Genomic DNA, 15,860 nt, shown 5'->3' with positions numbered 1-15,860 from the left:
ATAGCCATGTCATACAGAGCCTCATACACACTCTACAAACACACACACTAACAGGTGTACTCAGATGCATGCACACACACAAATAAGTAAAAATAATTACATTTTTAAAATTTAAGTGTTTATTATAAGAATTTGATTACAGCTGACGCATGTCTGTGATCCCAGCACTCAGGAAGCTGAGGATAAAAATTCGAAGTCTGCCCAGGCAACAGTGTGAATATGAGATATTTTTTTTTGAGAGGGAGAGGAGAAATTCATGGTTTCTTTTTAGTGGTTTAAAAAAAAAGCAAAAACAACTTGAATGTCTGTAAATAGGGGAACAGATAATTATGACTATAGTAGTTAAATAAATTAGACACCTATACATTGACATTAAAGAGTCTAAAAGAAATGGTGAGCTTTAAAAAACAAACAAAGGGTTGGCTGGAGAGGTGGCACAGTGGTAAAGGCACTGGACACCAATTGTGATTACCTGAGTCACATCCCTGGGACCTACACATGAGCACTGTTACACACATGTGTGCACAGACATATAATAAACAAACAAACCAATACCTTAATGGGTGATAAACTGAGCATGAAACACAATTAAAATTGTAGTACTTGGGAAGAAGAGGCTAGACCAGTGGTTCTCAAGCTTCCCAACACTATGACCCTTTAACACAGTTCCTCATGTTGTGGTGACCCCCAACCATAGAGTTATTTTCATTGCTACTTCATGATTCTAATTTTGTTATTGTTATGAATGGTAATGTAAGTATCTGATATGGAGGCTATCTGATAATAGACCCCCGTGAAAGGGTCATTTGATTCCCAAAGTGATCATGACTCACAGGTTGAGATCCACTGGGATAAAGGGTTGTAAATTTGAGACCAATCTGGGCCAAATACTAAGGCTCTTTCTCAAAATAATAGTAACAATAATAAATTTAATTTAAAAAAATTATCAAATTTATTTTTTAAGTTTTTTTAAAAAAGAATTTACTAGATACCTTACTTTTCTCATAAACAAACTTGAATTTCTCTTTGGATAAGGTATGATAAAGGTCTACTAACAGAAGAGTAACAAAACACACTCACCCATACACACCCAACACACTCACACTCGTGCATGCAAAGCTCTAGTGATCACAAATACAAAATCTGCTTCACTGGGCAAGAGCATCAGCAGGTTATCAGAAGGGCAAGGGCAAAATCCACCTCTGACCTCTGTCAGCCTCCAGGGGCTGCCCATGTTCCTGGACCCACAGCCCATATCCCTCCACCACCTGCTATGCCTTTCCTCCTTCTCTCTGCTCTGTCTACACACCAGGTAATCCAAACCCCTTCCCTCCCTCAAGCTGTAACTCTCTTTACCAAGAGAGGCAGCACATCCATGGGTTCTGGGATTAGAATCTGGGTATCTTGGGGCCACTTGGTCCAGCTGTCACAGCATCTGTGTGTAGCACTCAGGCAGTGACGAAAGCTCGGTGGCAGGCACTATGGGAACATCACAGTGAAACCCCTTTCATCTCTGCTGGTGAGCTGAGCTAACCACTGTAATAACCACTGTACTCTACTGAGACACTACACTAGAAACAGGCAGCCCTTGGTGGGGCTAGGACGGGGTACAAAACTGCAAACTGATGTTCATAGGCTCTTGTTGATTCTCTGAATGCTGGAAACACAGACACATGACAGTCTCAAAACCCATGTAACAATTACCCTTTAGAGAAACTGACAGGCACGAACCTCGTCTTCCTGGAGTCAGGTGGCATCACCACAACGGGAACACAAGCCAAATGTCAGCGGGATAAGTAATCTATCACTTAAACGCATGAGTCAGATTTGATAAATGCCAGTCTTTGAAATTCTATCAAAATGAAGCCTTAAATTAACAGGCTATGACGGCAACCTAGCAACCCAGCCTCATTCACTGCCACCTGAGCCCAGTACTGTAGAAGTCGGATCTCAACAGGCGTCCAGCCCACACAAAAGGATGGCTGGGTCCCAGCACACAACCTGTGGAAAACTAAATGCTAAAATGAGTAACTGGAGCAGGCTGAGAGCTGAACCCTAACTCCATTTCCCGTCCTCTCTGACCTTGGGTGTAGGGACCTTTGGAGCTTTCTGAATACCAATGGCTACCTCGCTGACTCAGAGTAAGACACTCAGCACGCAGAAGGGGTCCACTAAGGGCTAGTTCCTTCTTCCGGTCCCTTAAGTACTAAAGCCAGCAGGCAAGCCCCTCCCTCACTGGAAGAGTGCTAACCACACCTCACCCACACACTGCCTCTGAAATCTCAGCCTGTACTCAGCCTGCCCAACCTGTACTTCCAAGTTTTCTTTAAATAGACTGCAGATTCTGGCCACATCCAAAGCCATAATAACTGCCAAATGAGGAGCTTCAAGTTTTAGCTGCATTATTTTGCAAATCATGTGGGGAAAAAAAACCCTGATATATCCAACTGTTAAAATAAGTATGAACCCCTGCATGACGGCATTTCACTGAGTCCTGAGACATGGGTGGGAGGAGAGAGCCTAAGTTCTGAGGGTCTTGGATCAATTAGAAATATTCTGTATATTCCAGTCAGTTCTGAGACTCAGTATCCCCTATTGATAAAGTCAATAGTCAAAACTTTTCTATCCCTTCCAGTTTTGATAGTCTGATATTATCAAATGACCAAAACAAGCAAAATAATCCAAGTGGAGAATTTCTTTAAAAAGAATGGATGGCCTGGCGGTGGTGGTGCATGCCTGGATACTGGGTGTCACTGTGTGCCTGTGGGCACCAGCAGACTGCACAGACTCCACTCTGAACGTCTTGCTCATCTTTCTCTCCACCCACGGTGCAGAGACAGTCAGAGTGACCTGACTCCGTAATGAAACAAGGCTTATAGAAAGAGTACCTGAAAGACTACCTGCTCCAAGGCACAAAACCAATCTGCCCAGAGGTAATAATGACCTAATCTCCCCTCCCACAAAATCAAATGCCCCCACTTCCTTAAGAGAAAAAAAAGTTGAAAACTCCAAGATGCACAGTGTTTATCTCCAGACTTATCCACAGTTCTTCCCTTTTATCTCCTTTTGTAATATTGAAGCTTTACAATATATTATTGAGAGGAAAATTATTAAAACTATTAAGCAAGACTGCCTGCCACAGTCGACCTTGACCTAAGCCGGGTCAGAGCACCAAGCATCATCCAGTGTGTGCCCGTGTGCGTGTGGGGGTGGGGGTGGGGGTGAGGGCACCTGGCCTCAGGCAAGTCGCTGCAATTTGCTGTGAAATGAAGGGAATGTCACCTGCTCAGAGGACACACATCATCAGGCTGCTGTGGGCGGAGGCTCAGGAACACACTGTAGGATCGCTGTGCCTCCTAGAGCTCCTACCTTCCCTACTCCTGGAGTCCTACCAGTTGCCTTCACTTTTCCTCCCAAAGCAGAATTTATTGCTTCACGGCACACCTTCATCATGTTGCTTTTATCATTAAAAGAGAGAACAGTCCACAAGGCTGCAGCCCAAGCACAACTCTGGCAATGAGCAATTCTGAGTTGAAAACACCACCACAGCTGCGAGCCCTTGTTTTCCCGGGGTGTTCTGTTCCTTTCTTCTTTCTGACATTTTTTTCCTTTAACATTTTGGGAACTTCAAACCACAGTGCATCCTGGTAGATGGTAGGAAGCAAAGGCAAAATGAGGGAGAAGTGTTCATTGAAGACTCAGAGACCTGGAACCTTTGGAAGTGCTGAGCCCAATGACCAGACTCTTCCTGCCCAACACCAAATCAAAAGGATACCTTTGGGTTTTTTTTTTATTTTATTTTACTCTCTCTCTCTCTCTCTCTCTCTCGTCCCCTCCTCCCCCGGGAGGTATGTATATGTATGCATGTGTGTGTGTTCAGATGCACTCACCTGTACATGTGAGTATATAGGTCAGGGGTCAAAGTCACCTTCACACCTTACCTTGAGACAGAATCTCTCACTGAAACCAGAGCTGGTTGAATTCAGAAGCTGGCCAGAGAGCTCCAATATTAGCTGAAGTAACAGACACCCACGGCCACACCTAGCTTTTAGTGGGTGCTGGGGATCTGAACTCAGGTCCTCTCACTTGAGCAGCAGGCATTCTATCTAACCAAGCCATCTCCCCACCCAGTAGACAACTTCTTAAAAGGTCAAAGTGAGGGCGAGAGGTAAGAGTTGCACACAAGAGACATTCAAAAGTTAGAGACAAGAGCATGTTTGCCCATTAGCTCTAGAGCCTGTGGGATGATGGGAAGGGAGAGACCCCAAAAAAACAAGGAGTCAATAAGGACATTCTACTCATTTTACAACTTACGCCTGATTTTGCCTACAATAGCAGAACGGGTCAATGAAGAAATACATTTGAGGAAATTTGAATTCAGAGACTCTCAAATGATGGTTTCAATGGAGGCAATCAAATAGTTGCTAACAGTTCAACTTCCTCATCAATAAAATGTGAGCAACAGCATCTGCCTCCAACACTGTAAAGACTTCAAGGACACAACACAGCCCCAGGTAACTCGTTGTGTCAGGCCACATTCGCACTTAGGATTCCATTAGATCACAGAGGCTGTCTTTCCTGAGTCAATGACAGGCACTGGCTGGTCGGTCCTAAGACTGACTTAGGACACCTTTCAGTGGCCCTGACATCTGAGTCCTGCTAAAGAGGCTCCAGAGGCCTCCTTCAGTGCTGAAAGCTGGAAGCCAAGTTTGATGTTCAAGTCTGATTAAACCCTCCCAAGACAGTTGCCACATTTGATCCCTAGGAGCCCAGATACTGTTTCTAACATTCTTACTTCCTGTGTGAAAACAGCTCCCCCAGTTGTGACCCAGTGATCCTCTAGCTACCAATTAGTCAGCACTATGCTGAATCCTTTCCAAACATCTCCTATAATCCTCCCAAGTGTGGGGTTGGGACAGGGTTTCCTCATTCCTATTTCACAGGTGAAGAAACTGACTCAGCCTCAGGACACAGAGCAGAGACTGAGTTCAAACCCAAGTTGACAGAGAAAATGACACACATCCACACACACACCCTTCTTCCTCAATCCACTCCTCACCCCTTATTCTCTCCTGGTTTCGGCATGCCTAGAGGCCTAACAGGGGCCCCCTTTGCCTCTCACAAGAGACAGTGCAATCATCAGAAGGATCTTTGTGTTTTTGCAAACACAGCTACTGGAATCTTTTTCCCTATGTCCTGATTCAGAACAAACCTTCAGAACACTCCCCTTTTGCCCTCAGAGGCTCCTGGAGTCAGTGTCCAGCTGAGGCCTCAGCTGCTGCTGGACTCAAGTCTACCTATTTCACTCAGAGTAGAGATAAGGAACAAGATGGGGGGTGGGGGGGTGAAACACACAACACAAGGACACCTCCAAACAGTCACAACCCGTCCTCTGACCCCACAACCCACCCCATAATCCCAAGGCCTCCCTGAAAACTGCTTTGCTTTCCCCAAACCCTCCACCCTCTGGTCGCTTTCTATTCAGTTCATAGTGTCTAGGAGACACTGCTATTCACTGTTGCTTTGCGGAGTCCCCTTGGATAGCCTCACCAGATAGAGATGAGGCCATTAACAGTTATCCGGGATATTAGGGAACAGCAGTTTTCTTAGAGAAAGTCTGGGGTGAGATGGCTGTCTAAGCAGCTACTGGAGAGGCCAGCCCACAGAGCTGGAGAGGAGGGGAGAGGAACCTCATGAGCCAGCTTCCTGAGAAAGTTTTCAGAGAGCTGGAATGAAGAGGGCACCAGGCCTGTCACCTGGCAGACAGCTCACAGGCAGAGTTAACATGGGCCTCCTTGCCCCCCCCCTTCCAACAGTCCTTCTTCTCCCCACACTTGTGCACCCTGGACCCTTCATTTCCCAGACCGAGCATCCTATTCTAAGCTGGAAAAGCAGCCCGACACAGCTTCCCAGCTCTCAAGACTCAAAACTGCCAGGAAGGATGAAGTTGTCCTCATGCTTGCTTCCATTTATGCCCAGAACCCATTTGCAGCCTGGGCTCTTCCCCTCCGTTCCTAGGGCCCAGGTAGAGATACCCCAGCTGCGCTGCACACCTATTGCCAAGGCCAGAAAGGAAACTGAAACTGCCTGAGGGAGCGCCCTACTCCACCCCACCCCCACAGCTCTCCACCCAGGCTTGTCTTCCTCTCTCCTGGAGGCACAGCTTGGGTGCCACCTGTCAGGGTCCTGCCCGAGGTCCTCCTACAGACCCAAGTTCTCAAAGCAGCATGGGAGGCACTTGTAGAGTGAGAGGAGAGCCCCTGCAGGCAGCATTCGCAGCTCACACTCTGGGTGCACACTGAAAGAGCTCAGTCTAGACAGCAGTTGGTTTCCAAAAGGCAAGAGAAAAGGTGCATATGCTCAAATAAACAAATAAATAAATAAATAAAAATGAAGGGATATTGTCTTGCTGTTCTCCCCAGGGAGTCTGTCTGTCCTACAGACTAGAAAGAAAAGGGGTTCCCTCCCGAATACTGGTTTCCTGGGAGAATGCCCATTCTCCTTGGAAATAAACTGCAGTATCATGGACTGAAACAGTAAGGTGTGTGGGGGGGGGGGGGGGGATGCAAGCCACCAATCTCATTTCCAGAGTCTCTGTCGCCAGCCAATACATATTAATAATTAACCTGCCTACCAGGAGCTGCTGTTGCCAAGAAAGACGAGTGACAGCACCGGGAGCCTTAGCCTTGGACCCCCCAGGCTTCCAGGCTTGGGGTGCAAAGGAAGCCTGGAACAAAGCCCTGCCTTCCTTCAGGAAGATGTATCTGACATGTGAGTTGTCACTCACGAGGGGCTGACCCCTGACCTTTCCACAGCCAGCTTCAGGATTTTGCTCTCCAGAAAGCGGACAAGGAAGAGCTCTGGGAGGGCGGGGGAGGCAGAATCATTGGCCCACCGGGTGCAAAACCACTGACCACCTCCCACCTCCTTCAGAGCCAGTCTCCGACCTGCAGCTCCCACGCCTCTGGGGCCTCTAGTTCCCACGCACCACCGGCGATTTTTGGAAAGCCATACTGTCTGCAGAGAGAGAATCCTGTTACCATGAACACAGGCAGGACTTGGAGATGCGATTCTTTAACCCTGCTGGGCATCTACCGGCGCGCCCTTCCCAAGAGGAGAGAAGCCAGGGGCCAGCTGAATTCTCTCCTAATCCACCGCGCCCAGACACAAAGCACCAGACCGCAGCCCGCGATCCCCGCGTCCTGCCCGAGAAAGTTCGTGCGTGCACACACCTGCAGGCTGCCTGCGGTTCTCCCCAGCACTCCAGGGCGGCGGGCCGTGCATCCCGGGGCGGGCAGCGCCAAGGCTCCATGCGCCCGCTCCGGCCCCGGTGGGCCACCGGTCAACAGCTTTGGGCCACGGAACGTGGCTGGGCCTCCAAGCGCCCACCGCACATCGTGCGCCCTCCTCGTCCTCGCCGGGGCCTTTGCGAAGAGCCCACACCCACTTGACATCAGCGCCGACCCAAGCGCGCCGCGCAGCGCCAGACGCCGGCCCCTAGCAGTCCAGAGGGCGCCCTAGGTGCTGCCTCGCGGCCAGGACGGCGCGTTCCAGACTGGCACATTCCTTTCCTTGCAGAGGATGCTGCAAGCTGGAGGAGGCTGAGATGGAGGAGGGGAGAGAGGCAAGCGCGCGGGAAGGGCAGGACCTACGGCCTCACCACTGTGGCGTTCTGGCGCCCAGCCAGTCACCAAAAGCCCTGCCAAGCCCTTGCAGCAAGTACCCATCAACTGTGAGAACCAGGCTGTAGGTTACGTGGTGTGATGTCCACACGCCGCCAAAAACCCTCTGAAAGCCCTGACCTTGAATTCTTCCGCACACTGTTTCTGGAAGCGCCGCTTCAACAACAAACCCCCGGAGGATTGCCCGGCTGATTCTGGTAAGCCAGGAAAAAATGCTTGGTTGGATGTGGCTGCTCACCCCCATACCCTAGGGGTTCACTGACAGGCACCAGAGAAGTAGACCATACCCACTAGCTTTGGCAGCCCCAACTGTGTTTTTCTTCTCTCAATACCCTTGGTAATAAGGGATTTCTCTTCTGCTTCTGCAGGCAGTCGGAAACAGAACCGCCCAGCAACCCACACACACTTCTAATTCATTCATTAGTATCTAAATATTCAAATAAAAATAAGGCTCAGAATGTGCCTGCAGCTACACATAGAGGATAAAGTTCTTGCACTCACAGCCAGGATAATACAGTCAGGATGAGATCTTAAACGTAGAACAAGCTCTTTATAGTGGTCTGGTGCAGATGCAGAGGCTTGAGGAGGAACACTGATAACTAAGGTTTACTTGCGCTCCTGTCAACAGGTGGAGATGCTGGGCAGAAGTGGGCCTGCCCACTGAGAACTGAGAACTGCCTGAGAACTGGCTTTTGTCCAGAGAGCATGTGAGGCTGCCCACAGGCCCTGGAAAACAGTCTACCTCTCTGTCCTGACCTTCAAGTGCTCTCTCATCTCCGACTGTACATGGCTGTCTCACCTCAATGAGCAAACACTGAGGAGAATTGGGAACCTTCACATATGGCTCCAGTGCCACCATCACTGTTCTACATGGTCCTTCAGAAAAACCTTTGCTCTCTGGTCTCAGTGTTTTCTCTATAGGGCAGAGATGGGTTAGGACAATCCTTCTCCAGAGATCTGTTTAACTCCTGTCTCCTTTGGATAAGTATACAAATGTCATTTTCATTCCAGCGCCTCTATGATACAAGACAGTGAATTATTTTCCAAATCAAATCATATTGAAGGGATGGCTCAGTGGGAACAAAATTCCAATCCCCAGCACCAATGTAATGGTGGGTGGGTGTCGTGGCCTGCTTATAATCCCAGGGCAAGGGAGGTAAAGAAGAGGTTCTGGGACCAAGTTGGCTCCAAGCTGGCTATCTAGACTAGCTGAACCAGTGACCTCCCAGTTCCATGAGGCGATCTATAAGGTGCATCAACACCTAATAAAGATAAACACCTGAGAAAGACAGCATCAACCTCCAGCCTCCATATACACGTCACATGTGTCCACACATGCAAACACAAACACACACACAGGCATACCAAAATAAGAATAAAGAAATTGGGGCTGGGAAGATGGTTAAGAGCACCACGCTGCACCAGGTGGTGGCAGCTCACGCCTTTAACCCTGGCACTCAGGAGGAAGAGGCAGGTGGAGCAAAGTGAGAATCCGGACAGCTAGGACTACACAGAAAAACTCTGTCCCTGGAGGAACAAGAGCACCAACTACTTCCCCAAAGGGTCTGGATTCAAATCCTAAACCCACTTCCACCTCCAGCTCCAGTTCCAGGAGATCTGATGCCCTCTTTCAGTCTGCTCAGGCATCAGGCATGCCTGTAGTGTACAGACATGCAGGCGACATACCTACACACATAAAAAATTAAAAATAAATTTAAAAACAAAAAAGAAACCTTAAAAGTCATAGCCAAACACACTTGTTGAAGCTACATGTGCCCTTTAAGTATTACTCTACTATTTTTAGATGTTTATGAAGTCAGTTTGAAAAAAGCAGATAGCAAGCTCTCTCTTCCACAAGAAGCCAGACACCAGTATTCACTTATCTCCAGCCTCACTTAAAAAACTTCTCCCATACAAATTGGCCAAGCAATGAACAGAAACACTGGGCCATCCAAAAATAAAGAAGAGGAATGCTGTGGAAGAGTCTTTTGAATAATTTCTAGTTTAGTGCAGGAAAATAGACCCATTGTAGATGTGTACAATGTTCCTGGAGACAATATGGCAATATGAAATAAAAGCCTTAAAAATCACTCAGCTTCTGGGAGTCATCAGCTCCAAGATGAAGTATTTATCCACAAAAGTCAGTCACTGGTGCCACCATTTGCATAACAGTACATAATTACAATGACCTAAACACAGCAGAGACTAGCTAATACAATATAGTACATCCTTACAGTAAAACATGCCCCAAGTTTAGAAATCATATACTCGGGGCTGGGTGTAGCAGTGCACACCTTTAATCCCAGCACTCAGGAAGCAGAGGCAGGCAGAGCTCTGTGAGTCCAAGGTCAGCTCGCTCCACGTAATGAAATACACATATAATATTTACTGCAGACTAAACAAAAGATTCTAAGATGAACGATCCTGATCGTGTACGTGTGTTCACGGGGGGGGGGGTGGGTAGAGGGGGGACACTTTCCATGGAGTTGCCTGATGCTCGTTTTTCTTAATAACTAACTTTACCCATGCCCTGCGGCAAACATGTTGCTGCTACGGCACAAGAGCCTCACAGGTAAATCTATTATCCCATATTAGAGCTGTAAAACTCTAATGTTAAAGCAGAATGGAACAAACCTCCCAGGCAAACAGGAATACAGATCAATTCTTCACCCACACACACTGGCCACTGGGGATGGGTTCTTGTCTTAAAAGGGGAATCACTTTGCTCCCAGCCTTCTTGTAGAGATTTGTTAGTTATCCTAGCTCACTGGTATTCAAACTTAATGTGCACAGATTACTGTCCATGGTGGTGTGGGGTATGTCTGATTTTATGATTTTTTTTTAAACCTTGCATGCTACCTCTAGAACCTAATCAGTGTATGGTTCAGTAAAGCAGACAACCAGGCGTGTGAGCCACTATGCAACAATGTCAGAACCATGTGGTTTTATATCTTTTTCTTGAGATTTTCTGGTGTGGCTAACTTGTCTTATAATAAACATATATTACTTTGATGATCAGATCATAAAATGCTACTTAAAAATGACTGAATTTAGGGAACCTTTAAAAATACAGGTTTGGGTGGGGCATGCCTGTAATCACAATGCTTGGGAGACTGAGGCAAGAGGATTGCTATGAGTTCAGGATAAACATGGGCTTCGGGGTGAGGCTCAAGGAGTGCTCTTAACTACTGAGTGATCTCTCCAGCCCCTGCATTGATTTTTAAAACGCCAGCTCTGACTGTGCCCTTCGTATCCCTCCTTTTGGTGAGGGCTGACACTGTCCCAGCCAGCGCCCCAACATCCAAGGACAGCCAGACCACGGTCGCTAGGATACCGTGTAGAAAAAACTGGCAAGAAAATTATTTTTACATTTACCTCCTGGGATGTGCTTATAACAATGCCCAGGAATTTAATAAAGGCTCCAAATGAAGCAGCCATGACCAGGAGCTAAGGATTCTGTATCTGCTCCCAAATGTTACCATTGTATGCTAATTATTATAATATTAAAATACTAGGTGTGATATTCTGGGTTCCTAGTGAGCTCAGGGAATATAAATCTTATGCCCTAGATCCAAAGGGAAAAACAAAAACAAAAACCCTGCTTTTCCAAGGCCTTTGGGGTTTACCAAGCACACAGTTAAAGACTAGTTAGCAAGTCACACATTAAACTAGATTCAGCTGGTAAGTAGGCGGGCGCTCTGTGCCTCCGCTTCCTCTTACTAGACAGCCTACCAGATCAGGGTTCCCTTTTGTGGGGGGATGAAAAAGCACTTGGAGTAGCTAGCACCTTAGCATGGAGCTTTGCTACTTAATAAAAGTATCCATGGGGATTTAAAGGTAAAGAAGGGAGCTGCTAGCTGTGGGTTTTCAGCAAAAGGTGTCGTTATAATTATTTCTCTTAAAAAAAAAACTTAAACTTAAAAAAAATTGCCTGGCACACCTTTAATCCCAGCACTCAAGAGTTAGGAGAATCTCTGTGAGTTTGAGGCCAGCCTGTTCCATAGAGCTGGTTCCAGGAGAGCCAGGGCTACACAGAGAAACCCTGTCCCAACAACAAATAAAAACATTTATACTTACTTATTTGAGAGAAGGGCATGTGTGCCACGATGTGCATGAGGAGGCTGGAGGACAGCTGCCCGCATGGGTTTCTCTACTGTCATCACGTGGGCCCTGGGCACTGAACTCTGGCCATCAGACCTGGCAGTGGGTATCTTTGCCTGCTACGGCATCTCACATTCCTAGCTCTCCGGGAAAGTTCTCAGGGGCATGAGTAGAGGTGGAGGGTGACTGTGCTAACACTTGTGATAAAAACAACTCAGGACAGACGGCAGGAGGGCTGCACTCCGCGCTGGGGTCCAGGGTTCTCAGATTTTAATAGGCTAAAAGCCAGGAAGCAGGATCTAAAGATGGCCACTTTAATTCAATCATCCTCCCATACCCCAGTCACCGCGACACTCACATCCTATGCACAAAATGAGACGCAGGGCTTCCAAGCCAGGCAGAGATGCCATTAGGTTACATTTTAAATCCACCTGGAGCCTAATCAAGCTAATTTTACTGTTATTGTGCCTATTAAAACACACAGCCTTTGTTTAGAGAGAGAACAGAGGGGAGGAAAGCAGAGCCATTAATGCTGGGAACTGATTAGTCCAGAGCTGTTTCTGGGAAGAAGTTAACAAAAACAAACACAGCATCAGGCTGATGATGCGAAGTCTGTGATCCAGGCAATCAAGAGCTGCTCCCATCCAGGCTGGGCTGCAACACAAAGAGACTCTATGAAAACACAAACCAATCCTGAATTAAAAGTAGTTTCAGAAGGGCCAGAGAGCTGACTCCAGGACAGACAGAAGACACACTGAACAAGTGACCAAGGAGCTAACATGCATGAGATGTGGGATCTGGGGTGAAACGTCGCCCTGCTCCACGGTCAGAGACCAAAAGCCACCCAAATAAAGAGTTCTGATAAAATTAATAATCAAGAGTGCTGGGAAGATGTCTCAGTGATTAAGAGCACTTACTGCTCTTGAAGAGACTCAAGGTTGGTTCCCAGTACCCATGTTAGGCGGCTCAAAACCGCCTGTAACTCCAGCTCCAGGGGATCTGACACCCTCTTCTGGACTCCATCGGCACTCACTTGATATGCACACACAGGAGACAAACACATAAATGTTTCAAATTGAAAAAAGAAAGGCACAGGACCTCCAGTCAGCCAGAGAACACACAAGGCCAGTGAGCATCTCCTTCCACTTTGATTGGAATAACTATGTAGGGGGCTGGAGAGATGGCTCAGAGGTTAAGAGCATTGCCTGCTCTTCCAAAGGTCATGAGTTCAATTCCCAGCAATCACATGGTGGCTCACAACCATCTGTAATGGGGTCTGGTGCCCTCTTCTGGCCAGCAGGCATACACACAGACAGAATATTGTATACATAATAAATAAATAAATAAATAAATAAATAAATAAATAAATAAATGGAATAACTATGTAGGACCAGGGACTTACTCCCACAGAGAATCTAAAATAAAAACCCAGAAACCAGCCCTTGTTCTTATTTGTGTATTTATGTGGTGGTGATGGGCTCAAACCCAGGACTTTGTGCAAGCTGCCCAGGACCTTGTGCAAGCTACTCTCTAGCACTTAGTTCTATGCCCAGGGGAAGTGTGAAGTAGGCTAGTCACCTCCCCCACAGCCGTGATTTGTTCCTGCAGTTTAGAGCCCAACTATGAGACTTTCTAAGCTTAAAAAAATGAGTTTAACACGTGAACCACCCTTAGCAATGATCAGCCAGATGAGTCTTGGATCAATTCACAAACAAAGTTAAACAGAATCTAATGGGTACCTGTTCTGAACTCTCACCCCACACGGTAAGACTACAGCATAATGGATGCTCAACAAACACGTGAACAGAAGACTATTCGCTTTCAGACGGGGTGGTCTCAGCCGGCACAGCCAGGAAGGAACTCTCTCCTATCACCGTAGTTAAAAGCCCGCAGACTTAGACCTGAGTAAAATCTAGGCTCATTCTCTTCACAGTTGGGTGACCTGGTATCCATTGTTTTTCCTTCTTGGATTCTCATTTCTTCAACTCTAAAACAAGATTTAAACAGCTACCCCTGCTGTAGGGTAGTAAGGATTTAATAATAGAACTTGGGACACAGGGAATAGTACTCACTGGGGCCGGAGAATTGGCTCAGTTAAGACCACTTGTTTTTCCAAGGACCCAAGCTGAAGTCCCTATATGGAGGCTGCTCACCACCTCCTCGGCACCAGGCACACAGACATACACAGGCAAGACACTCATACACACAAAATAATAAAATAAAATCTAGAAGAAGTGGTGGCGTCATTATTCAGTCTTGGTAAGGATAATTAGGGCTTCTCCAAGGAAGGCCCAGAAAGCACTGGGCTACGGTAGCAACAGAATAGAGAAGAAGCAGGTAAAGACTATAAGGCAGCAGCCACACGTGGGTCAGGTGAGCATCAGCAAGGGCCTAGGTTGGTCTAAGCATGGAAAGAGGTGGGAAGACACTAAGAGTATCCATGGCAAGGAAATACCATGAGCAGGAGAACCTGGTGGCTTGTGGAAAAGAACATAAAATATAAGACTGGGGAGGCACGTTAGTGGGAGGTACTTCTGGCCATGTAATACCTTGTGGGAACTCAATTCTCCTCCAAACCAGGCGATGGACTATTAAGAGAAAAGACCAAAGTTGTTTCTTACAAAGGTTTCTGTAGCTTCTACACGGAGAATGGCAACAAGCGGCAACAAGGAAAAATCCACTATTTATTCAGTGCTCAGCTGTGTGCTCTGGGCTGCGCAAGAACTCTGTATGTGAAGGGCTTTAATCCTCCGGGAAGCATTTTGGTATGAGCCCTACTGCTGCCCTGATTTTACAGACAACAAAACCAAGGCATAGTGAACTAAGGAAACTAACCCATTCCTGTTAGTTTTCTAGGGCAGAGCAGCCTGCGTGCAGTGCGAGGGACAGCACACAGTAGGGAAAAGCAGGGAGAGGAGAAGAGGCCCTGGGCTGTGCAGTGAGAGAGGCTGGGGACTGGCCCAACAGCCTGAAGCTAGAACCAAGGCAACCAGGGCTTACTGATGTAAACTACAGGGACAAAGTAAAGGAAAACCAAAGCTACTTCCAGGTTTCTGGCTGAGAAATGGAGGTCAATTTTGTGTCCTGAGACGATGGGGACAGGGGAAAAGGGCGTTCAAATCTATATGAGCTGGACGTGTCTAGGGGGTGTGGGAGTAGGGTAAGTCACGGAGGCGGGGGGGGGGGGGGGACAGTGGGAAGAAGAGGAGAGTGGCTCTCCTGGCTATGGACCTGTGGTTGACTGTGACGAGCAAGAACTCACTCTGAGGCACACAGCACCCGCTCAGCCTACCCTTGGTAACCCAGCAAGATCGACATCTCAGCTCCATGCTCTAGGCCAGCTTCCCAGGAGCCCAGACAGCAGTATGTTTCCTGAGGACCTGCAGAAGGCAACATAGTTCACCATGGCCCTGAGGCACAAGGTTATCCCCCCCCACACCCCCAGCATCCCCTCCAAGTCAACACTACCTTTTTTTGGTTCCCTTATCACTGCAGCCCACCAGAACGCTCTGGAGACACTTGCGAGCCTGAGTGTCAGGACAATGAAGTTTCTTAAAATAATCTCCCCACAAGGGTCCCTTCCAAATGCCCAATGCCACCCAGGTCACAGCACAGGCCTGATAAAACTATTTCCTCTTGACACTTTCTGGAATCTCAGAAAGAGGGAGTGTGCTAGAAAGGGTTGTGGGGGCACAGTTCTGAGATCCAGCAGGGCTGTCCACACATCAGGCAGCCATGTTTTCACACAGCCTTCCAGAACTGTGTACGCTTCAACCTAAGGTACTACTCCCACCCTCCTGCCCCCCACCAGGGCTTCATCTCCGAAGTGGATGTACATTCTTGTGTTATTTTAAGTCACCTTTGCTCCTTCCCACAAGCTGCTTAGAATCCATGCTGGAACAGCATAAAGAAATAAATGAACAAAGGACGCTCGAATGAAAGGCACAGAAGCTGCTATAGTCCCGGATGTCATTCCATCAGAGCCATTTCACCAACAAAGGCTGTTTATGCAGAGAGTAATAAAGATTAGAAGGAGGAAATACCCCAGTTTACAGGTAAGATCCCTAATACTTTGAT

General features: G+C 47.4%; 1 protein-coding gene across 8 annotated transcripts in view; it reads right to left on the bottom strand.

Annotated features, from left to right (window-relative positions):
- Positions 1–15,860, bottom strand: part of Plekha7 (pleckstrin homology domain containing A7) — a 191,205-nt gene that overhangs the window by 111,706 nt on the left and 63,639 nt on the right. For 2 of the 8 annotated variants that reach the window (XM_050143169.1, XM_050143178.1), the window contains exon 1: positions 7,233–7,446. The exons of the other annotated variants lie outside the window; for them this stretch is intronic. In XM_050143169.1, coding sequence (XP_049999126.1) covers positions 7,233–7,312 — 80 coding nt within the window. In that variant the 5' untranslated portion in view covers positions 7,313–7,446. Of the gene's footprint in view, positions 1–7,232; positions 7,447–15,860 lie in introns of those variants that run through there. 8 annotated transcript variants of the gene reach the window in all.

This window comes from Alexandromys fortis, unplaced genomic scaffold, assembly GCF_014885135.2.
Source record: "Alexandromys fortis isolate MF-2015 unplaced genomic scaffold, M_Fortis_MF-2015_v1.1 scaffold_45, whole genome shotgun sequence".
NCBI classification, from domain to species: domain Eukaryota; kingdom Metazoa; phylum Chordata; class Mammalia; order Rodentia; family Cricetidae; genus Alexandromys; species Alexandromys fortis.
The sequence above is the reverse complement of the archived record's forward strand: the minus strand, read 5'-3'. Positions and strand labels throughout refer to the sequence as shown.